The sequence below is a fragment of the Hermetia illucens genome, chromosome 5 (assembly GCF_905115235.1).
Source record: "Hermetia illucens chromosome 5, iHerIll2.2.curated.20191125, whole genome shotgun sequence".
Lineage (NCBI taxonomy): Eukaryota > Metazoa > Arthropoda > Insecta > Diptera > Stratiomyidae > Hermetia > Hermetia illucens.
Window position 1 is genome coordinate 63,021,249 of NC_051853.1, and position 27,356 is coordinate 63,048,604.

At 42.8% G+C, this 27,356-nt stretch overlaps 1 protein-coding gene across 5 annotated transcripts in view; it reads left to right on the forward strand.

Moving 5' to 3' along the window:
* The window catches only part of LOC119656792 (eye-specific diacylglycerol kinase), a 533,740-nt gene that overhangs the window by 450,212 nt on the left and 56,172 nt on the right, over window positions 1-27,356 (forward strand). For all 5 annotated transcript variants that reach the window (XR_005250094.1, XR_005250092.1, XR_005250093.1 and 2 more), the window contains 4 exons: window positions 2,403-2,529; window positions 21,114-21,328; window positions 21,521-21,603; window positions 22,033-22,207. Coding sequence is in view for 1 of the 5 variants with exons in the window: in XM_038063400.1 (XP_037919328.1) it covers window positions 2,403-2,529; window positions 21,114-21,328; window positions 21,521-21,603; window positions 22,033-22,207 (600 nt within the window). In the remaining 4 variants the exon portion in view is untranslated. The remainder of the gene's footprint in view (window positions 1-2,402; window positions 2,530-21,113; window positions 21,329-21,520; window positions 21,604-22,032; window positions 22,208-27,356) is intronic.

Below are 27,356 nucleotides of genomic sequence, written 5' to 3' on the forward strand. Positions count from 1 at the left end.
CTCGCAATTTCCCCTTTTCAGAGTGGACTTGACAGTGGATGGTCGGATGCCAGAAGTTTGTTCTGGCCTCACCATTGTGTATACAGAACCTTTACTAGCCAGTCTGTTATCTTTCGCATTACCAGCGATGTTTGAGTGCCCTGGCACCCACATCAGGAATATTTCGTTCAGGCGACCAAATTTCAATAGCACCTGATGACAACTGCACACCAACTGGTTTGCTAGTGCTGATAATGCTTCCCGACAGTCAGAACAGGTTTGGTGCAGTCCCTCCATTTTTGTTGCAAATATTCTTCTTTTGTCAAAGAAATGGCATATATCTCCGTCTGGAATATGCCGCCAATAGTATCAAGTTCAGTCTCGGCAAAAAGACCATGCATGCATACATCGAAATGGATTTTATTATCCCAGCTATTAAGTTTACGGGCTCTTATCCTTTTGATGGTGTAATGGTCAAGTTGGTTAAATGTTAGCTTTGAATCCCGATTTGGCATCGCGAGCGTCTTTAAGTTGTCTTGCTTCTGGAGGTTTATCACTTACACGGCACTCTCGTCGCCATATATTCCCTCATGGCGTGAACAGGGGAACTCTTACGAGCTGGTCCATCAGTCTTTCCAATCTTTTTAGTAGAAAGAAAATTAGATAGTTTGGAAATAAATGTCACCTCTACATGGCTTAGTTTCTCCCTCAATGTTTTCAGGCTTGAATCCCTTAAATCCTCCTCTTGTCATATGTTCGCCCATATATATATTTTCCCTTTTTCCCTGTTTTACCTCCCTGTATCTCCTATCTTCCTTGAGACACTCAATAAGTTCTAATATTTTGCCACCAAACGGCTATGAAAGCCGCTTGGCCATTGTGTCCTGAGTCAAATAGGTTGTTGAAATCACCTCCTGCTGACTATATAGGCCAATTGTGCACATATCTGTAGATGACGCGCAGTGAAACCAAAAGTCATGCACTAAGGAACATTTTTCCCTATCCTGTAATAATATGCAGGAAACAGCACCTATTAGAACTGATTGACTGTAAAACACCTCATTAAAATTACTTTTTTTAGGTGCTTTTCTTAGGAGTTTTTCAGTCATTGACCCTCACATTCCCAACAGTCCCAGACACAAGGCATTTGGTTGTTCATACTCTTTAGTCTGCCAATTTGTTTTGATGTTCCTGCTAATTGCTAACTTGATTCCCGAGGCCATTTTCTTATACATTCCGTTTTTGCAGTCGATTTCAGGATAAGTTGCCGCTTCTGGTCAGCCTCCGAAACGGCGTCTCTAAACGGTTCGACATTCCTGCTCGGAATTCCTCAATAGTAAACAGCTCTGTTGTGATGGAGAGCAGTCTAAAGTGAAAAGCGTAGGAATATTTGTCTGTTTCTCCGTGGACCATGGTGGGGTGGGTCGGCTGCGTATCAGAGCACTTAATAAAGTTGATTAATCCGTTTTCGTAGCTTCGCAGAGCTTCTGGAGAGAGTATGAATTTCTTTCAGGTTCACAATGGACATCTGTTACATAGAGTCTAACTCGTAGACGGTATAATGACGTTGTTAATAGGAAAGTTTCGTCCGTTGTTGTGGGAATTGGGGCATTATTGATTTCAGATCGGAAACGGCAAAGTTAGTGGAATTATTATTGCGAGAAGTGAGGCAAATTAGAAATAAATGTAGCATGTGGCCGCGACGTGTGTATATTTATGTTTGTAACCTCCATAACTTGAAATCATTTAATACTTACAAACCTACGCGGTTCTGATTTCGTGTTTATTGCGGAGAAAAATCTTATTCTTGAAGAAGAAAACTGTCCTCCCAAATCCACTTAACTTTCGAACTTTTACAAACAAAAGTTAAATGGAATACTTCGCGAAGAGAATGCCCCTTAATTTAAAAGTAATTCTCGCCATGGGAAGTGCTAGAAAGTTCTTTGTACCGTACTGGGAGTTCGTCAACACATGAACTTATATAATAACCGCTTTCCACATCAACCCTCAGTCCAACACTGAAAACCTCCAGAATCAAAGGCGGCACTAAGCGGCCTGCTGATAGTTGTACAGTGCTTAGCCCAAAAAACACACCATTGAATGGAACTGAATTGGGGAGGACGAGTAAACACCATAACAGCACAATCAACTCTCCAAGACAATTTGAGTTTCCAAAAGTTTTCCATCCAAAAACAAAACAGAAAGTTCCCTAAAAATTTCTGTAAGTCCTTAAATAAATTTGCTTTGTTATGAGATTGGAACAATTGCAACATTTTCAACACAAAATGTATATTTATGATGCGAACATGTATGTTAGTCGTTATGTAAGATTTTAATTAAAATTTTAGAAGTAATATCCGAAACTTTGTACAAGATTTATGCAATACATATATAATTTCCTTCTTCCGTTTCTCTACTTGCAGGCGGCCCAAGGAAAATTGTTCGGATCCAAGGAAATTGTAGCGCTGACGTGTGCTTGGTGCAAATCCACATATCATAATAAGGAAGCGTGCTTCAATCCCGAACGAATAGGAGAAGAGTGCTCCTTAGGTTGGTACATTTGAATATTGAATACATGCCACGCAAAAATGAGAAAACGGAGCTGCTCGTTTTTCTTTGTCCTAGTTCACTTCTGAAGTCCTCGTCGAGTATTATCCTCGTCCTATGGCCCTTTGAAAATCACTTTATATTACGTATTTACTTAAGTCTGCCTTTGTCAAAATTTCCTGGTTTTGTTGTTTTTTAGTTCAGGGGGAGCACGTCAAAGGAATTTGTTTGCACCCTTTTCTCATTTCTTCTACATATTCTACTTTACGTTGACGAAGGAGGAGTTGTGTTTAGCTTTTTGGGTCATTTCCGTTTTCTAGGAGACTACATAGCACATATGGTCCTCCAGGAAATCTATTTGTTGACACACATACGAAAAAAAAGTTACTGAAAGTTTTGTAGTTGCTTATTCTAAGGGAGACGTTTCTTGCTAACTTTTCACTAACTTTTATTTATTCCTTTGTGATTTATGGCGCACGCTTTCACTATATGATGCAGAGACATGCAGAGCAAGATGGAATGTATCCTTATGGACGTTAAGGAAAGAATGGAAATAGTTTACAAAGGGAGTTCAATCTGATAACAAATGGGTATTTGCCTGCCCCATTGCATTGAGAGGGCGTGAATATTATAAGATCAACCATTTGTCATACAGATAAAGGTACTTTGTGACCGGCTTTTCGTTTATAGATATATGCACAATCAAAGTCAAAGAAGAAAAACTATGGTATCAGGTCAGATAACTAACTTTTGCTTCGAAGTTTGAGACGTTACTAAAAATTTAATAGAAACCAAATATAAGTTCCAAACAGTCCACTTCTTGCGAAATCTGCGAAAGTGTCCGCTTTATCCATGATCCGTCAGTATTCCGCAAGCACATCGAGGCTTTTGAAAATTTCCTCTTCTCTCTTCTTCCCTATTCATAGTTTTCCCATCTAAAGGATATCAAAGAAAAAATCTTCCTTTTATTATTTCTAAATAGTTGGTAATCGCGCAAGTGAGATAATTTCTTCCTTTTTCTCATGAATACGCAGCGCCTCATGGTGTTTTATCGGTGACTCGATTCACAAGGCCGCAATCACCGGTCGATGTTAGGGTAGGATGGTCTCACAGGGAACGGATTTGCAATCATTAACAGTGGTCAAATTTCGGCGTCTTACTAGAATATACTCGATTTGCGTTTTACTGTTCCAACTAGAAAATGTAAGAAGATGAGGTTATCGTACCACGTATTCACAAGTAGAAGGCCGTCGCTATACGCAAAATCAACTATACCCTCACCATCGTCATAGTCCACTCCAAACTCATTTACCTCATTGCACCATTGTGTCGTCTGTTTTTTCACCCACATGACCTTTAAGATTGCCCGCAAGGACGATATAGTCATCAGCAGGCACATTATAGGTCTTTGAACCGAGCTCCATCAGCCAGCAATAAAATCGTTCGGCTTCTTTAATGGCATCACGGAAACCTTCCGAGATGGCCAAACAACACGATATTGAGTGTGTGAACTGCCAAAGTAGGGAAACTTATAACCTTTTTTACAGCGTTCGCGGTCTGTGTAGTAGGTTTTGGCACAGCACAACCGATTTTCTTATAGAGCGTAAACCTCAATACAACCTCTCCCAAGGGGCCCCTTTGAGTTCTTCCGTCTTTCCAACGAAGGTGCTGACACGTATTTATTCTCTTCCGACTAATTTTCTTACGTCCTGATGCGCCGTCCATGCGTGAAGAACAAGAAACAGTTCTGCCCATTCGGCTGAGATGAACGCCACGATGAGCCCACGCATTTCTGCGAGGCAAGCCAATCTTTGAAGTTTCTGTAACTCCCTGGCTGTTGTGCTGAGTTCAGTTCTTTCTACCCAGATTACAGCTCCATAGGTAATCATTGGCCTTACGTTTTCAGTGTACATCCAAAGTATTATTTTCAGGGTTCAACCCCATTTTTTCCATGCTATGCACGAACAAGTCATCTGACCCCTCGCAGCTTCCAAACATGTGGCTTCCAAAATAATTTTTCGTCTAGTGTAATCTATCAATTATTTGACCTCTGTTTCTTATTTCACCTCAATGCCATGCAACCTAATGACGATGATAATGATGATTTTGGCTGGATTGATGTGCAGCGCCGCCTTCCTGCATGAGGTACTAGCAATTCTAAGTCTAGTTTGAATTCAACATTACATGTACCCCTACAGAACAAAATAATGTTGTCTGCGTAACCCTCGGCTTGTATTCCGATATTTGTTTGCCCTAGGAAATCATCCACTACCATACTCTACATGAACGGTGTAGTAGTAGCCCGCCCTGTAAACAGCCTTGAGTAATGTTCATGACAATAGAACAGTACCTGTACCCGTCAATACTTCTATTTGCCTACTCTTTAACATGCAGCCCATTTAGAAGACCAGGGTATTTTCCACTCCTTTGCGGATCAGCGGATCTTGTATCTCTGTGTGCTATGTGTTTTCGAACTCTCCTTCGATGTCTAAAAAAGCACACAGTGCTATTTCTTTTGCTTCTATCACGTAATAAATCCGTCAACTGATACAGGACAGTTTCGGTTGACCGTCCTGCCTGGTAAGCGTGTCGACATGGATGCAGGGGATTCCCATTAGAACGTTAGCTTTAATATAAAAGTCTATGAGCTTCTCCATATTTTTAAGTACGAACGATGTTAGGCGAATTAGTCTGAAAGATTTAAGGTGAAAAGGCTCCTTTCTACCCACATTCGAAATTAACACCACTTTTGCTCGCATTCGTGTCCTTAGTATATATGCTGTCCCTTACCGCTTTAAGAATAGACCTTACTATGATTTCTAGGCCTCTTTGAAGTAGTGCAGGGAGAATGTCAATTATTCCGGGTGATTTCAGTAGTTAAAAAGTTCCCACTGCCCACCTTAACTTAGCTTAAGAGCAGTCCTACTTTGTTATTTTCCAGTTCTTCCTTTTAGATATTGCCCTGTCCGTATTTATAACTTTGTATATTCTGGTTGCTTCTATGAAATATTCTACACCTTCGCGATTTCCCTGAGGCTTCCTGCTTCCCTGCATTGTTATACGTAGTCAGTGCATTTTGTACGTCGGCCAGTCTCCGGTTTATTTTGCCTGGTTGAAGAATTTTCGAACCTCTGTCCTCAGTTTGGCTGGGTTCCCAGGGTTCATTCCTTGGCAACCTGGCCTCATATGCATCGATGTTGACTTTTTTAAGATCTTCCGCCAGTTTCAGTTCCAGTTTGCTCCTAATGTCACCGCCCACCTATAGATAAGCCATGTTGCTACTTAAGTACCTTTCATAGGAGTCCCAATTCGTTCTCTTGGAATTCCTTACTATTCTTGCCCTCAATGCTGAATCTGATTATTCTATGATCCGACATAGAGGGCTCATCCGCCACTCTGCAATTATTGAAGTGATGTCTAGTCTTTCTTCTCTAGCGCTAGTCACGAATGTTGGAGTGTTTCCTATGTTGTATATTTCTAACATATTGCTAGGAATAAATTCATGAAAGTACTCATCTCTTCAATTTGTATCGCTACTTCACCAAACTGTAGGGCGCTCCTCTCACAAAACTTCACCAGTCTAACAACTGGCTCTGGTATTATCCGAATGTCGTCCCTTGGAGGTAACCTGATTCCACAACTGCCTCCAGAGTTCTCCCCCCGGCCTCCAGTGAAACTTGAACAGCCACAAGGTCTACGGTCAGGAACTCTGAAAGATAAGTATATTTGAAATTACTATTAAGGACGATACAATTTTTGGGAGGAAAAGAGGAGTCCCAAATTACCTGCATTATTAATCTTTGCACGATACACGCAAGGTTCTTGAGCTAGCACTATTCCAATATTGTTCTTGGGGGTTGTCCTTGCAATCACTGTAGATGTAGCTCTTGCATAGTGGAGGTTTATCTGGGCTATGCTAGTGCTGACCATTGGCTTCATTCATATTGTGAGCCTATCTCCACTTTCGGCGTGACTTCCTCCTCCTTCGACGTGGCACTTTCATGCGTGTCGCTGTCCACTTTGAGCCCCACAAGATGCAAATCCAGGTCGTCCAGCTTCTCCTCCTCACCGGATAGCAGGTCCACTTCCCTGTTTAATCATGCCCTCTTAGCCTCTATGTTCTCGAAGATTCCTTTAGGAACCTCGGCAGGTATTCCACCCGACATCTCCTCCTAAGTATTTCTCCTCGGATTCTTCCTATGCATATACACAGGTATGCCGCTAAATCTATATTTGATATCACAATGTTGACGTTTGATTGCCTCCAAAGATCAGTCATCTATCCCGATCATGAGACGTTTGCCTTGGCCATCCACCTTATTTCTGAAGACTTTCCATAATCGCGTATGGGGATCATCAATTTTAGCAGTTTGGAGGCCCACAAAGTCGTAGTTCTCTAGCGCTGCTGCTTTGGGAAGAAACACTGTCACCATGCTTGCGCTTGGTATTTCATCCCAGCACGTGTCAGCAATTCTGCTCCTTTTTAGCCTGGCAATTTCGGTACTATGATCCTAAGTCATTCCGCAGTGTCTTCCGTCACGCAATCTACCATTATATGATCTCAGACGTATTTTTGATTCCCCCTCCTTTTTGAGCAGTAGCCTTTGTTCGTTGAGGTCTTTGCGGTATGTCAATGTTGACCTAGGCTCCACTGCTTGACTAACTTTTTCCTTCTTGGGTGTAATCGTCGGGCTCTCAGTGTTGCTGTTGAGTGACTTTGTGTACGGTACGAGGTCTCATTTCTTTGCGATTATTTTTTATTTTAAATCCTCCTCTTCCATAGCACGATAAGGCTAGACTTATTCGCATGCCATGCTGGCTTGAGGAGATGTTTTTTGACTGCCCAGGATAGCCTTTCGTTAATAGTAGGGTCACCTCCTACTGGGGTTATCATCACTCAGTAACGGCTCCTGGAGAGGCACATATTACCCTTGCAGAGAGACAAGTTGGCATCGCTTAGAATTTACAAGAAAAGAAACTAAAGTTCTTGCGAAACCTCCAGTGTCCGCTTCACCCTGCATCCGCCATTTTTTCCCACACATCAAAGTTCATTATCATGGTCGAAAATTTCCGCATCTCTCAAATTTATATCTATCCCATTTAAAGGATATCAAAGAAATTAAAAGAAAAGCCTTCCTTTTATTATATCTAAATGACGTCAAACACATTATTCACGTGCCGTTTCTGATTATACATTTTCCCAAAATTAAATATCATTTTTCAACTGCGAAAAATATCATTTTTCTATTTTCCGGAATTACCATTCAAATTTGAAAGTTAATATTTTTTCTAATTATGTATCAATACCTGCAAAATCTGCAATTTATTATTTTTGCTCACACAATATTTTTTTGTATCATAATAATGAACGTGGGATCCTTAATTTAAAAGACACAGCCTGACAGAAAACTTAGCAACTGAAATAATCTACGGCTTAAATTATGGAATCTGGTGTCCAGTCACTGTAAGGGGAAAAAAGGGAAGATCACTATAGACGGAATGAGGCGACTAACACAATGTATTTACTGATAAGCGGGCAAGTTGATGTCCCACTGAATTCACTCATACTCTCTGTTTATCGGAAAAGGCGGCTAAGAGGAATAGAACTTTAGGTTAGCAACCTGCAAATATCGAATCTCATTTACGCTTCGGAAACAATTATCATGCCTTGAAAGGAACGAACTCAATTTTCTGCTACGACCTTTTGTTTTCGTCAATGGCTTATGATTGGATTGTGGAATATGGAAGCGCTCCTCGATGCCAGTATGGCGAGTTTCCGAAATGATTGCTTGCTTTTGGCGTTGTGGAAGGTAAGATGATGCGACCCTTGAGAGTCGAAATGGACGTCAATTCGGTATCGGCAACGCTATGCGAAAGATATGCTCTCATGTCTTGGGGACCAGTATTTTTCACGATCAAGCGCCTGTCCTGGGCAGAAGCGAGGAACTCCCAAATAGCCCTAGTCGTCGTTGCTTTGGTGCCCCTTTTAGCCGTTCTTCACTTCCTTGCATGCTCAGACGAATTTCAGCAACTGAGGTCTCGTTTGCATAAATTGCATCTATCGCAATTTTCCCGTGACCGGTGAAACTCCATATTGATCGTGGTCGTCCTCATTTAGGATGAGATAATGGCGTGTTTTACCATTGGTCCAATGCAACATCTTTGTCTCCCTTACGCGGGTCATTATCCTAGGTGGCTGCCTTTTGGAGCATGTTTTTAACTGTACTCCACGCTTCTTGGCCATACGAAATAATCGACCAACGCATGAGTAAGATGAGAATCTTACCTTTTTTCACAAAACCGCCAGCACTTAATTCACGGCGGACCAACCCGCTTCTTACATTGCTTTCACTGAAGGATACCATACCAGAACGAAGAATATAGTATATTGCAACTATATGTTTCTGCAACTTCCAACATCTTATTATTGCCGGGATATTCTTCCATCACAAAACCTGCCATAAGGTTAATTGACTCTTTTTGTTTGGAGTAGAGTAGCTTAATGCGTTTAGACATAGGGCGTTGGAATACCGCAACGATACGCCATCGATTTCCGCATTTCCGTCATCACTAGCCGGAAACCTTTTGTCATATTAATATACTTTGGGCTTGCTCTCCCACTCTCGCGGATAAGGAAGTCTTGAAGCCAGGGAATTCCTTTCACCAACCGGAGGGGGAGGAGGAAGGGAATTGTTAGTTAAAAAACCGCTTGGTAGCCGATCCCATCGATCGGTCAAACTCAATCTTCTTTGCAAGAAGGAGAACCCGAACGTAATTTACAACACGACTTCATCTTCCAGCACTCCTCAGTATCTTTCTGACAACGTTATCTGGAGAGTTCTACCCTGTGTGTACATAAAGTTTCTGGCGAAACTCATTCCACCATTCATATTATAAAAAGGTAGGTTCAGCGTGCTTTTCGCGGGTCTTTCGCTGTGTCCATGTTTACCTGTAGAAGGAAATGGGGTCCAGTAGTTCTTACAGGTGAATTAACCCGTTTTTGACACCCTCGCTGATGTTCTTCTGGATGAACGTTGCCGACCTGATATGCTTCATCACTGTCGCGCATTTCTTGATGAGCCTGTCCTCTTCGTCGCTAGGTACGACAGTTGACTGCACTTCCATTCGGTTCATGTCCGAATCCATCTGCTCAGGTGCGATTTTAACTAAGCTTTTTTTCGGAACAGGGTAGAGGGTACTGGAGTTGTGATGTCTCACCATAGCTCTTACTGTACAAAATAATGATACTGTCAATCCTCATGCATTCCTCTGTTATATTAGGTTCTTAGCAAGAAAAATTGCCAACACTTATCCGCGTTCGGAGAAGAATCGCGTGAAAAATTTTTGGCTCCTACATGACGGTAGACGATTCCGTACCATATATAACGATGAAATTTATAATTTATATATCACGACCATCCGGTTGTAGATAAAATCCGGCTGAATTGGTTGCGGTTGGGCGGGCCAGTTATTCCATATGGATAAGGAAGATCCAGTCCCGAAAATATATATGGGCAATATGTTTGGTAGAGCAAGAAGACGTGGCAGATTTTACCTCAAATGGACGCCAGACAGCTGTTAAAGGAGTGATATTGATGAGGATGATGTTTACTATAGATGGTAGGCACTGGAAGGGAAAATTGCAAGAGAACCTGAAGGGAAAACTGCAAGAGAACATCTAATCACTCTGCATATTGCAGAATCCTTATTGGGTTGGTTGTAGGAGTGAATTTCGGAAATGGCTGAATCTTGTGGAACTCCAGTTGGGTTGGTTTAAGGCAAGCAGAGTTTGTGTTGAACATTTGCTTGGAAATGTAAGGATTAACTTCCATAGTTTAAGATATTATTATTTTGTTTATGAGTGAGTCGGGATTACTATACTCAGTCGAATTCAAAGAATTGAAGGAGGCATTCTATTCTAGATGTCTTGCAGCAGGGTAAGTCGGCCGAGAGATCTGGTCGATTGGCAAACTAACTACCCCTCTTTGATGATGTGTCTTTCAATTTTGATAAAGTTGAGGAAATGGAGCTATGTTGGGTTTTGTTCTCGCCAGAAATATGCAAGAATTCTCTAGGATGGACGACGTTAGGACGCAAGTAAACAATTTCAGGTCACATAAATCTTTCTGCACGCTAAATATTGGTACCCTCACGACATTTAACCTGAATTCGGCAAAGTGGCTATAAAGGTTAACTTACCATGTAGGAAAAAATCCTCTACTTCGGTGGCCAAAAGACTCAATATGGTGTTAACTACCATCTCCGAGAGTTTCCATGCTGCAATTAAAAAAAATTGGAGTGATTTGATGACTAGCCGCTGAAGCCCGTTATTATCTCATGTGACCGTACCAGTCATCTTTTAATAACCTTCGCGCGGCAGACAAGTCAACCGAATGCCAAAAAGGCATCTTCTGATGACACAAAGATCTGTCACGTGTCCATCCACGACTATGTCGCCATTGCATGTAACATCAATCGCCATATTGGCAAAAAGGCAGACGGCAGCCCGTGTCATGCGAGTAAAGGCTTTGGCGACAGTGAGGCTGGCGAGTGTATTGTCGGTTTTTCCGAAACTAACTACCTTGCGCTTGTCATTGTACGATTTAATAAACGGTTTCTTCACCTAGTAATATTTTATAGTGGAAGTACTAAGATGCGAATGGCCTTCTTTATGATACCTTATCGGGAGGCGTAACACATCTGTGACCAAATGACTCTGGACTTCGAAATGGAGGCAAGTAGAGTCGGACTAAAGATAAACATCAACAAAATCAAGTTTCTCAGTCTGCTGTTTAATCGCACTCTCCCTATCAACATTAATGGGCAGAACATTGAAGGCGTCGATCAATTTGTATATCTAGGAAACGTAAGTTCTGCTGATGGTGCCACTGAACTGGATGTCGGCCGATGAACTAACAGCGCTTGATCCGTTTTCTCTACCTTGTCTAAAATCTCTAGATACAATTATCTTAACAGTAATATTAAGGCGACAGTGCTCTGTGCTAGTGTCCTTTCTGTATTAGTATATGGAATTATACAATGGAAAGTGATCCCCACTGTCACTCAAAGGCTCCCGGCCTTCATACTATTTCAATTAAATAACTTGGACGGCGCACAGACCTGTCACCCGTGCGCGATATGATCAGAAGGCGGAAGTGGCAGTGGATAAGTTATATATTAAAGAAGGGAGACAATTGCACCGGCAGCTACGCGATGCAGTCAAGCCCACCCACCCATCTCTAACCCAAGAACACTTGTCGCAAAAAAGCAGATAGGGGAACGTGCCGTATAGGTGCGGTTGACGCGCTATACCCCACCAAGGTGTGAATGGCAACCATATATTGATGGAAAAGCCATTTTCTTCCAGACTACTGCGCTCCAGTATCGGCATTGATTACTCTATCGCGAATGAAGCCACTGTTGAAGCAGCATCACGAGTGCACTGGTCCGCAACGAATTTTATGGTGTCAGTTTTATAAAAAAAGGGAAAAAATAATCACAATCATTTGATTGCTTACCATTACGAGCATTGAAGAATGCAATGAATGGAATGAAACGAAAAATGGGTTCACAATGAATCATAAGTTTCACGTCGATAAAATGCTAGCGAATTGGCAGTCCGAGGCATCTTTAGGATAAACTGCAAACTCGGGGCAGTGAGAAACACTTTATCGACTTGTTAAAAGGATGGGGTTATCCTGATACTCTGCAGGTTATCGCTGGTAGCAAATATTCAGACTAAGTGAGTTCGTTAACCTTAAAGAGTGCAGCCACTCTAATATCTAATATGAAATGGGGTCCATCATCTGCCAATTTGGTAGTTATTACCCTACCGGTTTGATAGATATCCCATCCCATGCCAAATACGTTTCTGCATGCTAAATATTGGCACCCTTGCTGGAAAACCGAGGAACTCTTCAGAGAAGACGCATTGATATCTGTGTTCTACAAGAAACCCGATGGTCTATTGACAAAAACTGCGAACTTCTCTATTTCGGCAGCCCACACACAATAATACGGTGTTGACATTGCAACTTCAGATGGTTTCGGTGACGCCATTAAAGAAGTCGAACGGCTTGACGACTGGCTGATGGAACTCACCATTATATAAGCCGATCCTACTATTCACTTCTTCACCGCGTACGCACCACAAACAGGTCGACATGATGCCGAGAAAGACGCCTTCTAGTAACTTCTCGATACAAAGGCCCGTAATGTGCCTGGTGGGTCATGTGGGTGAAAAGGCAGACGGCAGCGTATAGTCAATTTTACGGATACCCATGCCCTGTCTCATCCTACTACATTTTATAGTGGGAACAGTAAAATGCAAGTCAACTATATTCTCATAGGACGTTGACATTTTCTACCGTCACTGACTTGAAAGACGTTCCCTATTAGACCATCGTACCTCAACATCCACCGGTTATTCCCGTCTTGCGAATTAAGCCACCGATAAAACACCGTGAGGAACTTACTAGTCCGCCACGCATTAAATAGTGGCGACTTCATGAGAAGAAATGACCTCACCTACGCGATTACCAGCTATACGAATATGGAAGAATCGAGGAACCAAGTTTGAGGCACGATTCGTAAAGTGGTCTATGCGACCCTCGTGGTGACCAAGCCAGCTAAGCGTTTCATCAGCCGAGATAATTAGCTTTGGAATGACCACCAAATGAAAGTCCGTGCAAAAAGGCACCTCTACCACAAGTTTCTCAACGATAAAACGCTGGCATATTGGCAAATTTACAAGAATGAAAATCGAAAAACAAAGAAAGCAATCGCTGTCACTAGAGTGGTCCACTATAGAGAACCTTGCGATAAACTGAACACTCGAGATGGCGGGAGAGATCTCTACTGACTTGTCAAAAGCCAACACGAACGCACACAGCATACCTACAACTTCTGCTGCGTTAAAGACAAGAACGGTGCTTTGCTCGCCGACCGACGAGCTGCGACGGATATGGTGTATGGTGAGAATATTTCGAGCAGATTTCAACGGAAGAATTTGTCCCCATCTCCCACTTCAACATTTGTTTGTCTCTCAGAGAATTTGTCAATCGTTTTATTCAGGAAGATAGAAAACCATCTGACTGGCAAGGAAATACCAATGTTCCTATATGGAAAAAGAAAGGCAGTCCAACAGAATGTTCAAATTACTGACCGATCCATACCATGGAGAAACACCCTGAGAAAAATCGCCCCCTTACGTTGTATTTCTGTATCTGGAGAAAGCGTTTCACCCTGTGTCACACGAACTCATCAGGTATGCTCTGAGATAACACAAAGTGCTAGAAGAACTCGTACGCTAGGTTAAATTGTTCTACCGTAGTCCAAAAACTAAAGTTCGAAATGTGGCGGGGGTATTAAAATCGCTTCGTGTCTATGTCTGTGTTCATCAGGAAAGCGCCCTCCCATCATTTTTGTTCTTGTTATGGACACTGTCGCACAGGACATCCAACGTCCAGCACACTATACGGCTTTATGCAAATGATGTTTTCCTAGCGTTGAATAACAAAAACCATCTCGAACAACTTGTCCAAAAATGGAATGATCGCTCATGTAATACGGTCTCAAATTGAATCTGAATAAAACAGAATTTTTGACTATCGATTTCCCTTGGCATATCTCGGGTCAATGTTATCAACTAACTCAAAACTGCTCCACGCATTAGCGCAACCTAGATGAGGTGCCCTTCCGCGTTTGGTATTCTTTGTGATCGACGTATCAACGAACGTCTCATATCTAAAATTGACCACAATGTCGCCCTCTATGGTTCTGAGACAACAAAATTCAGTGAACGCCGTGTTGCGGTAAAGGAGATGAACATAACATCACGTTAGACTAGTGGTAGTGGCCTTGATCACATATGAAATGAGAATATTCGTGATCGCTTCGATGGCACAGAGATCGCTGCGCTTGCCAGTATTGATCTGAACATTGAAGTCAATGACAAATGACCAAAAAGCTGGCCGAAATAACGATGGCTTAATACGCTGGATGGAAATTTGAAAGCCTCGCGACTTTATCCAGATCAGGTCGTTGACAGAACAAAATGGCGCAACCAATTACGACAAACCGACCCCGCTTCTGTACGGAGTTAATGAAAACGAGTAAACAGAAGATGCCAATCAAGCCGGGTTGTTCTAGAACTGCAGAATTACTAGGATAACACACGCTGTGCGGTTACTACCCGACCAACACGGGGATAAGCGTTGTTTTCCTTATATTATGATACATTCCTGGCAAAGCTGTTGTACTGTGTATCATACAAACTTATCTGGTATGGACTGCGACAACACCTGGTGCTGAATAAACTCGTGCACTTGGGTAACTTACTTTACCAAAATCCAAAACGTGCAGTTCTAATCGTTACAGATCATCATCATCATCATCAATGGCGCAACAACGGTCTAGGCCTGCCTTAATAAGCAACTCCAGACATCCCGATTTTGCGCCGAGGTCCACCAATTCGGTATCCCTAAAAGCTGTCTGGCGTCCTGACCTACGCCGTCGCTCCATCTTAGGCAGGGTCTGCCTCGTCTTCTTTTTCTACTATAGATATTGCCCTTATAGACTTTCCGGGTGGGATCATCTTCATCCATACGGATTAAGTGACCCGCCCACCGTAACCTATTGAGCCGGATTTTATCCACAACCGGACGGTCATGATATCGCTCATAGATTTCGTCATTGTGTAGGCAACGGAATCGTCCATCCTGACGTAGTCGGCCAAAAATTCTTCGAAGGATTCTTCTTTCGAACGCGGCCAAGAGTTCACAATTTTTCTTGCTAAGAACCCAAGTTTCCGAGGAATACATGAGGACTGGCAAGTTCTTGTACAGTAAGAGCTTTGACCCTATGGTGAGACTTTTCGAGCGGAACAGTTTTTGTAAGCTGAAATAGGCTTTGTTGGCTGCCAACAACCGTGCGCAGATTTCATCATCGTAACTGTTATCGGTTGTGATTTTCGACCCTAGATAGTAGAAATTGTCGACGGTCTCAAAGTTGTATTCTTCTATCCTTATTCTTCCTGTTTGACCAGCGCGGTTTGATGTTGTTCGTTGCAGCCCAAGATCTCGCGCCGATAGCCGCCTGTTCGATCTGGATGAAGGCAGTTTGTACGTCTCGGGTGGTTCTTCCCATGATGTCGATATCGTCAGCATAGGCCAGTAGTTGGGTGGACTTGAAGAGGATCGTACCTCTTGTATTTACCTCAGCATCACGGATCACTTTCTCGAGGGCCAGGTTAAAGAGGACGCATGATAGGGCATCCCCTTGTCGGAGACCGTTGTTGATGTGGTCCTATTAATTTCGTCGGGATACCGAATTCTCTGATGGCCGTGTACAGTTTTACCCTGGCTATGCTATCATACCCATAGTAGTGTCCGGATAGCTGAGTGGTTAGAGCACAAGGCTGTCGTACGGAAGGTTGCAGTTTAAATCTAGCTGGTGGCAGAGGGATTTGTATCGTGATTTGACGTCGGATACCAGTCGACTCAGCTGTGAATGAGTACCTGAGTCAAATCAGGGTAATAATCTCGGGCGAGCGCAATGCTGACCACATTGTCTCCTACAGTCTACTGTAGTGTACCGTGACGGTCTTGAATGAAGTGCTCTAACACACTTCAAGACCCTGTAGCGCGGCAGGATTCGCAGCATTCGAAATTTATTTCGAATGTTGCGAGTGCGAGCGAATAGATGACGCGGATCTATCCACTTTGCGTAGCACGCCAAGGGAGTGGAAGATCGCAGTAATTATGTTTTTCAGAAATGTCACTGATTTTTAATATTAAGTTTGGAATTGAAAAAAGAACACTGAAGTCTTTTTGACTTGGAAAATAGAATTGGAGTTGAGTTCGCTGACTAGAATTGGTGTTGAGTTCGTTGACTAGAATTAGGACGATTAATATGTAAAACCATTAATAATAAATGTTCACTGAAATATTTTAATAAAATATAAGTAATGTTAATTACTTAATTGGTGACCCCGGAACTCGCACCAACAGCATCAACAACTAAGATCCCGAATTCCCAGAACCTGCAAAATTCAAAAACTCAACAAAAAGGACAATGAACAGCAGTAGCGGTGCTCCGCAGCAAGCTGCATTGCAGCTCGAATTTGTTTAAGCCAATGCCAACGACCGTTAAAATTCCACCCAACTGTACAAGCACATCATCATCCCCATCAACAAATCGCAGTCTGCGCAAGCACAATCGCCCAGCAGGCAGCCGCAACAACCGCTTGGAGATAAGTAAGAGTTCCGCAGCCGCAGCCGCCATCGCTGCCGCAGCCACTTTCGCCGCCGCACTCAACTCCACCATCGCCGCAGAGGTCGAAGCCGCCGCCGTCACCGCCGTAGCCGCTACCGTCGCAGCCGACACCAATATCACCGCCGCAACCATCGCTATCGCAGCAGGAGCCGAAGGCTCCGACACCATCGCCGCCTCCTCAGCAGGTGATAAATTGCCCACCATCACCGACATTGGTGAAGTTCTATTAACGACAAAAATTCGTCCGAGCAACACCGCCGAGAGGAATTTGCTGCCAGCCCCGCGGAGCTGGTTTACGGGGAGAACCCAAGACTCCCAAGCGATCCGGTCTTCGACAAGAGATCGGGTCTCACGGAGTCGGGGTTGGTGCGTCTGCTGAGGGACAATCTCCGGCGCATCAAGGCGCCACCACCCACTCGACACTCGTCCATACCTGCTTGTTCGCCCAAGGAACTGGACACATGCACGCATGTGCTGATCAGAACGGATGCCGTCCGGAAGCCGCTGCAGCCTCCATATGAGGGCCCGTACCGCGTTCTCGAGCGGGGAGAACATTTCTTCCAGCTCGAGATCGGTGGTCACAAAAAGGCGGTCTCTTTGTCCAGGCTGAAACCCGCGTGCGCCCCGAAGCAACGTCGTGTCCGCTTTGTGGATTAACGGCGAACGAAGTTCGGGGATCAGTCGCTGAAACCCCTAGGTTTCATCTGGGGGCGGAGTGATGTAGCGCGGCAGGATTCGCAGCATTCGAAATTTATTTCGAATGTTGCGAGTGCGAGCGAATAGATGGCGCGGATCTATCCACTTTGCGTAGCACGCCAAGGGAGTGGAAGATCGCAGTAATTATGTTTTTCAGAAATGTCACTGATTTTTAATATTAAGTTTGGAATTGAAAAAAGAACACTGAAGTCTTTTTGACTTGGAAAATAGAATTGGAGTTGAGTTCGCTGACTAGAATTGGTGTTGAGTTCGTTGACTAGAATTAGGACGATTAATATGTAAAACCATTAATAATAAATGTTCACTGAAATATTTTAATAAAATATAAGTAATGTTAATTACTTAAACCCTGATCCAATATGGATTGTTGTGCCAATGATTATTATTATTATTATTATGCTATCATAGGCGGTTTTAAAGTCGATGAACAGATGGTGCAACTGTTGTCCATATTCCAACAGTGTTTCCATCGCTTGCCGCAGAGAGAAAATCTGATCTGTTGCTGATTTGCCTGGAGTGAAGCCTCTTTGGTGTGGGCCGATGATATTTTGGGCGTATGGGGCTATCCGGCCTAGCAAGATAGTGGAGAATATCTTATAGATGGTACTCAGAAACGTGATACCTCTATAATTGCTGCACTGTGTGATATCTCCTCCCCTCGTTGCCAATCGTCAGGCATTGATTCGCTGTCCCATACCTTGAGCACAAGTTGATGAACCACTTGGTGTAACTGGTCACCTCCATATTTAACCAATTCGGCTGTAGTCCCATCGGCTCCTGGCGACTTATGGTTTTTTAGCCGATGAATTGCACGGACTGTTTCTCCTAAACTTGGTGGTGGCAGTATTTGTCCGTTGTATTCAGTTGGCGGGACCTTCAACTCGCCGATGTTCTGGTTGTTCAGTAGCTCATCAAAGTACTCAAAAGTACTCAACCCATCGCTCCAATATGCCTATTCCGTAAGAAATCAGATTTCCTTCTTTGTCTCGGTAGGATGAGCATCGTGGTGTATAAGGCTTCATCCTGGTGACTTGTTGGTAAAACTTCCGCGCCTGGTGTGGTTGCTCCCTGCACTTTTCTAGTTCACAGACTTGTTGGTTCTCCCAGGCTTCCTTTTTCCGTCTGTCAAGTCGCTTCTCCGCTCGACGGAGTTCGTGATAAGTCTCTGCGCGTGCTCGCGTTCTTTGAGAATGCAACATTACCCGGTTTGCGGCATTCTTCCGTTCCGTTGCTAGCTTACATTCATCGTCAAACCAGCCGTTCCGACTCCTTTTGCGGCTGGGGCCAAGTATGTTTGTGGCCGTATCCATGATAACGTTCTTCAGGTGATTGTGAAGATCATTTGTTGATGCTTTATCTCCAGGTCCTCTGTTGACTGCAGTTATTGCGGCATCCATTTCCCTCTTATAGGTGTCGCGCAGGGTTCTGTTGTGGATGGCTTCAGTGTTCACTCTCACCTGATTGTCAGAGGGATTCTAGGTGGTATTGTTATTCGAGCTCGGAACACCATGCCAACGAGATAGTGATCCGAGTTTATATTGGCCCCCTATATGTTCTGACATCCTCAAGGCTGAGAGGTGGCGGCGTTCGATCAACACGTGGTCCATTTGGTTGAAAGTGGTCCCGTCTGGAGAGGCCCACGTATATTTGTGGACCACTTTCCGCGCAAACCAGGTACTTCCAACAACCATTTCGTGTGACCCTGCTAATTGAATAATCCGCAGTCCGTTATCATTTGTTTTTTCGTGTAAGCTATGGGAGCCAACGTATTGCCTGAATAAGAGCTCCTTCCCTACTTGGCTGTTAAAATCCTCAAGTATGATTTTAATATCATATGTGGGACAGGCTTCGAGGGTTCGTTCTATTGACTCGTAGAAGGTGTCCTTCTCCGAGTCGGCAGTCTCCTCTGTAGGGGCGTGAACGTTAATGAGGCTTATATTTCTAAACTTGCCTCACAGACGCAGAGTCCATAGCCGTTCACTTATGTTTTCAAAGCCGATAACAGCAGGTTTCATTTTTTGGCTGACTAAGAAACCTACTCCGAGCACATGGTTTACTGGATGACCGCTATAATATATGGTGTAACGGCTCTTCTCCAGGAAACCGGTCCCTGTCCATCGCATCTCTTGTAATGCTGCTATATCAGCCCTATATTGGGACAGTGTATCGGCTAGCTGCTCATCAGCTTTATCTCTGTACAGGGAGCGCACGTTCCATGAGAAAATGCGCAAATCGTTAATCCGTTGTCGTTGCCGTGTTCGTCGTTGTAAAGTCCATCCTGTCCGATGCTCCTTTCGTGGCTCCGTAACATCGATTTTCTATGTGGGGTTTTCAGCCCTACCCAACCCCCAACCTGGAGGAGCAGTTGATACAGTTTGTCCCGGTTTTGGGCGCGGGAGACTCGCCCTCATCCTTCTCCGTCTGCAGCTTTTCGTTACGAAAGAGCTCTCAGCGGTCACCACGTGGAGGTGGGAATAGGGTTTGGTAGTAGAGCTTTTGGTGTTGGTTCAGCAGACATTTCCCAGGTTTTATGCTCCATCGTGGGTACCAATCCACATTTCGCCCTGGGATCTATACTACCCTTTGACCACCGTTACAGATACATTTCAAAAACCAATCCTCTCTATTGGTATTCATCAAGGAAACACTCTTCCCCTAACCCTCTTTCTTTATGACATCTACATGGTTGTTACGGCATTCAATGTCCGTACTTCTCTATATGGAACCGCTCCCGAGTAGTCGAGTAAGGAAGGAAAGGTTCGAAAAATGTTTGCCGTCATATAATCAATAATAATAATGTAATCAAGGTCGCCTCAATGTACTTTCAAATTCAGTATGCAGGATTCAGCGCTCTTCAGTGCTTCGTTCGCCTTTCAGAATATTATTTGTTTTTCAGTTTCTCTTGGATTTCACCTCTCATAACCCCTCATCATGAATTTTGCAACCTACGTATTATTTTTTAACACTCCCCAGCAGCCACCAGTCTGAAGGATATTACCAACCAATTCTTTTGTAAATGTGATTCCAAAATTTGTCGTTAAATTGCAGGTACATTAGCAAGGTTTCCCGAAAAGCAATTAATCAAAATGGATATCAACATTCAAATTACTGCAAATCTACCCAAGATTTACTTTATGGTTTCAACTTTTGTTTAACACCAAAAACTTCATTTTGCAATAAATCTTTCCTCCACACTATAGAAACTGGAATTATTAATAGCAAACAAAAGTAAACTTTGGCCAAGGGACTTCCTCGTCGAATGTTTAGTTGCCAACTCAAACAGTACATAAACTTTCAAAATTAAATTGAAAACTTCCAGAAGGTGTTGCTGACCATTCGCCTCCAGACCACAGGCGGGGATGGGGATCTGCTCGTGTTTATGGCTTCCGAAGACAACCTTCATTCATGCACAAAACTTTAAATTGGCAAAGTGGAAGAGCTATTTAATTACGCAAAACACCTTTTAACATTTTCTTAACCCCATCGTGGCCATCACCGTGTCTATTAAAATTTATCTATTTTTACGACCCCATTACCATCGAGAGACAAACAGGAGCAGACTCTGCCAGTACTACTAGAATTTCTCTTCATTTCAGGTTGCCATGCTTCTATTATAGTGCCTCCTTCGTGGATAGTAAAGTTGCCGAGCAGAGGTAATTTCAAATCATCCCTGCGAGCATCCAAGAAGAAACCAGCCAGTAAAAAGAGGAATAAAGAGAAGGAAAACCGAGCCTTTATTATAAAACCAATACCCACAGTCAATGTAACGCCTGTAATTGTTTTTATAAACCCGAAGAGTGGCGGTAACCAGGTAAACTAGTTTTAAGTTTTTTAATTTGTTTTTATAGTGAGTCATGAAAAGGTTTCCTAATGGACTTTTCCAGTTCAGTTTATTTCAACTGGGCTTTGCCTCACTTGAATTGAATTGAATTTGTTTTCCTCTAAAAAGATGAAAATGAAGGAGCCGAGAATAAAGTTTTTAACAATTTCATCGTGTTTTTAGGGTGTAAAACTTCTTCAGAAGTTTCAGTGGCTATTAAACCCACGTCAAGTTTTCGACTTGACGCAAGGCGGACCAAAAATGGGGTAAGTTCCAGAGTTATGTATTATATAAATAGTCATCAACCATGTGGAACTTCCAATCACAACTTTTTTCTATTTCGAAATATTTATTGGGTGCGAATGATTTTGAACTTTTTCATATTTCGAATTTGAAAAAGGATTTTACTATCATTACGCTCTCCAAGGGAATAAACTTTAAAACGTGGCAAAATCCTAAAACTAAAGAAAATCCTAGATAGTATCCAATATGATTTCATTGCACCTTCGCTAACAATTTGCAATCGAATAAGTAACACAAAGTCAGAATAAGTTCCTGCTGTGCAGTTTCCATGCAATACAAGATAGTTTCTTCCGGCAAATGGAATCTGCCCAGTTGGAAGCCTACAATTATGGAATCTAATTAATCTCGAGCGGAAACCATATTTTGTAACTTTCTTTCTCTTCTCTCAACAGGTTGGAGTTATTCCGGAAAGTTCCACAACTTCGTATCCTAGCATGTGGTGGTGACGGCACAGTCGGTTGGGTTCTATCCGTTCTAGATCAGATTAACATTCAGCCCCAGCCAGCCGTAGGTGTTCTTCCACTCGGGACCGGAAATGATTTAGCCCGGGCACTTGGATGGGGCGGGGTAAGTTTTTCTAAAGCCATATTCTCTAGAATAGAATGTTGTTATGTATTCAGTTGACATAGGTTCCTTCAGAAATTTTCACGTAACTATGTATGATACATGGAAAGCAAAGTTATGACAATGGACTTTGTGTGTAGATAATCATTCTAACAGGAAACCCTTAGTTTTAAGTTTGCTCCAAATGGATTGGAAGCTCGTCTTCAATCAAATTACATTTAAGACAATTCATCCATACTAAATCGTAAATGCGAAGCCGGAATAGCTATCTTAAGGGTAGCTTTGGCGGGATAGGAATAGGGTACGGTAAGGGTATTATTGCGCCCATGTATGTTCTTCTAAGTATCAGCTCTGAATTTCAGATTTGCAACCCAATAGAAAGATAAGAGATAATAGTTATAGTCAAAAAAATATCATAGTGCTAGCAAAATTCTCACCAAAAGTGCAGGGATGAGTACGACTAATAGAAATTGTGTTGCGTACGGGAATACTTCTGTATGGAGCGTATTTATCATAGAAGAGACTGACACAAAAGGCACAATAGTTCCTCTAGGACGCAATGCGACATTCCTTGGATATTATTATTACTGATAAGATGGTGTTGAACCACCGAGATTAAACCAATCTTTGATGGCGCTACAACCCAAATCGAGCTTTGGCCTCCCGGATTCGTCGCCTCCAATTATCTCGATCTAATGACCGCGTCCTCCATCGGCTCTGCCTTCAGTACTCATTTCGTAATCCTTCCCTCATGCATCCGTTCGATGTGGCCAGCGCATAGCAATTTCTGGATTTTGACAGATGGGTTGTTTAATAATTCATAAATGCATCTGATCTGCTAGACATCTCCTTCCTTTACGGCTCCGACAATATTTTGGAGGACTTTTCTCTCGATCTCCTTTTCAGACATTTGGATACGTACATACATACGACACGAATTAATATCTTTTAAATACGTAACTTATTGCGTCTGTGTACTTGTCTTGATCTCATTACATAACATCCTTTATGAACAGTAGTAATCCACCTTTGGATTTCGTGTTTTCCGTTTTCATCCTTCGAAAGTAGAGCTTCTAGGTAGACGAATTGTTCACTTGTTCAAAATTATACTGGCCCGTTGCAATCCTCTGCATACCAGTAGCCTCCCTTCAAGTTCACGTCATGTACTTTGTTATGGATTCATTGACCCCCGCTTCACTTGCTGCTGACTCGAACTGCACGAACACACCCTTCGCACGAAATATCGATCGGGCAAGAATATCCATATCATCTGCATACCCTACCAGTTTTGCGGATTTTACCAGTAACAGACCTCTGGTACCAACTGAGACTACCATCGAGCACCAAGTTAAAGAGGGTAGGGCCAGACCATATCCTTACTTAAGTCCTGGCACTATAGGAAAGCTATGTGTCACTTCATTTTGGATTTCTACCTGGCCCTCGTTGTTCAACAAGCCGGCCTAACTTCGGTAGGATTTTCAGCTCGATCATTATTCTGTCACAGCATTGCAATTTACACTGTAATACCCTGGACAGAAGTGCACATTGTAGTCATATTCTCAGCATTTTTCAAGCACCGGCTTAACTGCGAATATCTAGTCTGTTGTCGATCGTCAGGATCTGTACACTCTCTCAGTCGTCGTTCGATTATGTTCTTCAGTGCCATGTAGCACATGCACAGCAATGATATCCCTCAGCAGTTTTCACAATGCAGAGGATCATCCTTTTTGTACACTGGGCGCTGCAAGTGCGTTACACTAGACGTGCAACCAAGTTGTTAGTTGGCGCAAGATTGTACGTGTGTGCGCAAGAGTGATTACGGCAACCTAATCGACCAACTGCAGCTTGTCCACAGCCGTATAATCGCGCTGAATTCGCAGGTTACCGATACGCGTACAACCTTCCTGCAACCAACAACTTATTTGGAAATTTACTTGCACGTATGTGGCTAGGATTGAGCCGGCTCAACACGTTTGCCACTTGCCGCAACCCAGCGAGAACCGAAGGCAGAACTTCCTTCAAGATTCATTTGGGATTAATGACAATTGATCTTAATGGAATCTGTGGGCGAATGATGCTTCAAAATTGGATAGGTAGATAGATTTATAGTTTTTTATTTCTGTTTTCGCGCATTAGTCTTTTTGGAAAATTTTTGATTGATCAATTCCTCTTTCTCAAGGGCAGTAAAACGAGGAAATGTTTCAAGTGCAACAAAGCAGTGTTATAAATACCCGGTGCACTGAAAAGTTTGTAGGCTAACACACAGATGGCGGTAGCAGTATTAAACCAATATGAGTTTTAGTTAATCCTAACCTTCAAAAGACACATGTACAAATTTGACAACTGTCCGACTATTAGTTTGCGGGCAGATCATTTTGAGTGAAGCAACTTTTGTTAGTTTGAAAAAAAATGGATAAAAAGGAATTTCGTTTGTTAAAAAAGCATTGCCTTTTGGCAAAAAAAATACTTTTGAAGCCAAGGTTTGGCTTGATAAACATTGCTCGGATTTTGCACTCGGAAAATCAATCGTTGAGAAGTGTTTAAACGAGACGAAATGAGCACCGAGGACGATGCATGCAGTTTACGCACCAAAGAGGCTGTTACCGGCTGTTATCATCAAAAGCTGAGACTGAAGATATCAAAGACGTGTTGGACACATCGTGCATGAATGTTTAGGTATGCGAAAGCTCTGTTCAAAATGGATGCCGAGAGAGCTCTCAATCGATCAAACGAGTAGACGATTTTGAGTAGTGTTTGAAGCTCGGTTTGAATGATGAAAACGGCCCGATTTGAAGAAAATGAAAGTACTATTTGATCAGGACAATGCACCGTGTCACAAATTAATGAAAACGATGGCAAAATTGCATGAATTTGGGTTCGAATTGCTTCCGCATCCATCGTGTTCTTCAGATCTGGCCTGCAGCGACTTTTCCCTGTTCCTCAAGAAAATGCTCGCTAGAAAGGAATTTAGCGCCGATGAAAAAGCAATCGTCGAAACTGAGGCCTATTTTGAGGCTAACGACTGCAACTACAATGTGCAATGAACATTCCACGTCGGCGAAGTTTTTTTCAAATCCGCAAGGTTCCTCCACAAACTGCATTTCACACACCCCTTGAATTGTACCAAAATACTGAACCTCTATCTGATCGGCGACAAGTGCTAGCTATGACGCCAAACACCCTATCCACAGGTTTGCGTTGCAACGATTTTTTGAGTTTTCGCAAGTGTGTGGATGCGCAAGGTCGCCTACAAGCGCTAACTACCAAGCTAAACACCCTATTTCCACGGTTATGCTTGATATTTTATCTTAAGCCTTGGCAAATATGTGGGCCTGGCATAAGAGCTCGGCTGGGATGCCATCCATTCAGAGAGCTTTATGTGATTTTAATTTAAATAAAGCTGCCTCTACTTAGCTCACAATCGAGGGTGTGGGCATTTGATCTCCGCTTGGGTCATTCGGAATGACAAAGGGTTGGAGACACGTAATTGTACGCCGCTCTTCTTCAAGCTGTCGTCAAGTGCTAAAATTTTATTGTTATTGAACTTTCGTTGTTCTCACCGTATAGATTTAATTCGTGATACTTGTCTTCTCTGGCTTGGGTTCGTCTTTCGATTAGTAGTTGGTAAGCTTCGTTTTGTCCGGATATCTGAGTGGTTAGAGCACAAGGCTGTCGTACGGAAGGCCGCGGTTCAAATCTCACTGGTGGCAGTGCAATTTGGATCGTGATTTGGCGTCGGATACCAGTCGACTCAACTGTGAATGAGTGAGTACCTGAGTCAAATCAGGGTAATAAACTCTGACGAGCGCAATGCTGACCACATTGGCTCCTAGTGTACCGTTACGGTCTTGAATGAAATGCTCTAACACACTTCAAGGCCCTGATCCAACATGGATTGTTGCGCCAACGATTATTATTATTAAGCTTGGTTTTTCTTGTTAATCGCTTCCATTCGTTACAGTTCCTCTGTTCTACATGCCCAAGGGAGTTTTTATCCGCACTTTGGATACCATCCCTAATTGTTCACTATATTTCGTCACTACTTTCCTCAGCACCAGCATTAAGTAGTGCGCTGAAATGTGCCTTGATTGTGAACATGTAGGCCACTTTGACCATGTCGTCTTTCAACTTTTCCGCATTGATTTTTGGAGTCCAGCTCCATTGGCTGTAGCTGTTTCTGGCTATTTAATAACGTTATTTCCCTCTAATCAGGTAAAGGTTCGAATCACATTTTGCATCTCATAGTATCCTGACGTCCAATATGTCTGAGGCAGCACTTTTTCGACGAGAACGTGTCCGATTTGGTTGAATGTCTGCCTGTCTGGTGATGTTTACAACATTTTATATATGTTCTTATGAGGGAAGCACGTGGGGCTTACTGCAAAATTTCTGCTGCTGGTGAAATCGATGCGTTCTTGGCCATATCGTTTGTTTCATTATGCAGGTTCTGCCTTCCTGTGCCTCTTTTAGCGTTGAAGTCTCCCAATAATATTTTGATGTCATTGGATGGCAACCAATCAAAAATTTTGTCCAGTCGGGTGTAAAATTCATCTTTAATGACATGATCTTTGTCGTTCGTTGGTGGATGGCAGTTGATATACCACGCATTGAGAAACTTCATCTTAAAACGAATTAAGCAGATTCGCTAGTTAATCGGTTTGAAATCAGTTATCAGCTGCCTAAATGTATTGTTTTTGGCAAAGGCGACACCGAATTCTCTGCTTCCTCGTACTTTCCGCTGGTAAATATTGTGTAAAGTCTGCAATCAATACTTTTTTCTCACTGATATTTCCCGAGAAACCATTGACAGCGCTTTACTCGACCCACTACCAGGAGGGCTAGTCTGGATAGATCTTTTTCCGTTTTAAGGCACGGATAATTTGCCTTCACTCTCTTCTGTCTACTGTTTTGATGGCAAAACACCCAGCAGTTACCATGTAAAGGTAGAGGTAGGATTCAATAGCAGAGTTGTAGGTGTTAAAATACAGGAGACGTTTCACAGGATCTGTGTTAGCCGTGTACCAGATCACGGTGTCACTCTGTTCTCTTTACTGTCATTTTACCCCTAGAGATTAAACCAATACCGCAGAGAATTTATCTTTATCTAACGCAGACCTTCCAGTATGTCGAGCCCTAAACGTCCTATGGAACT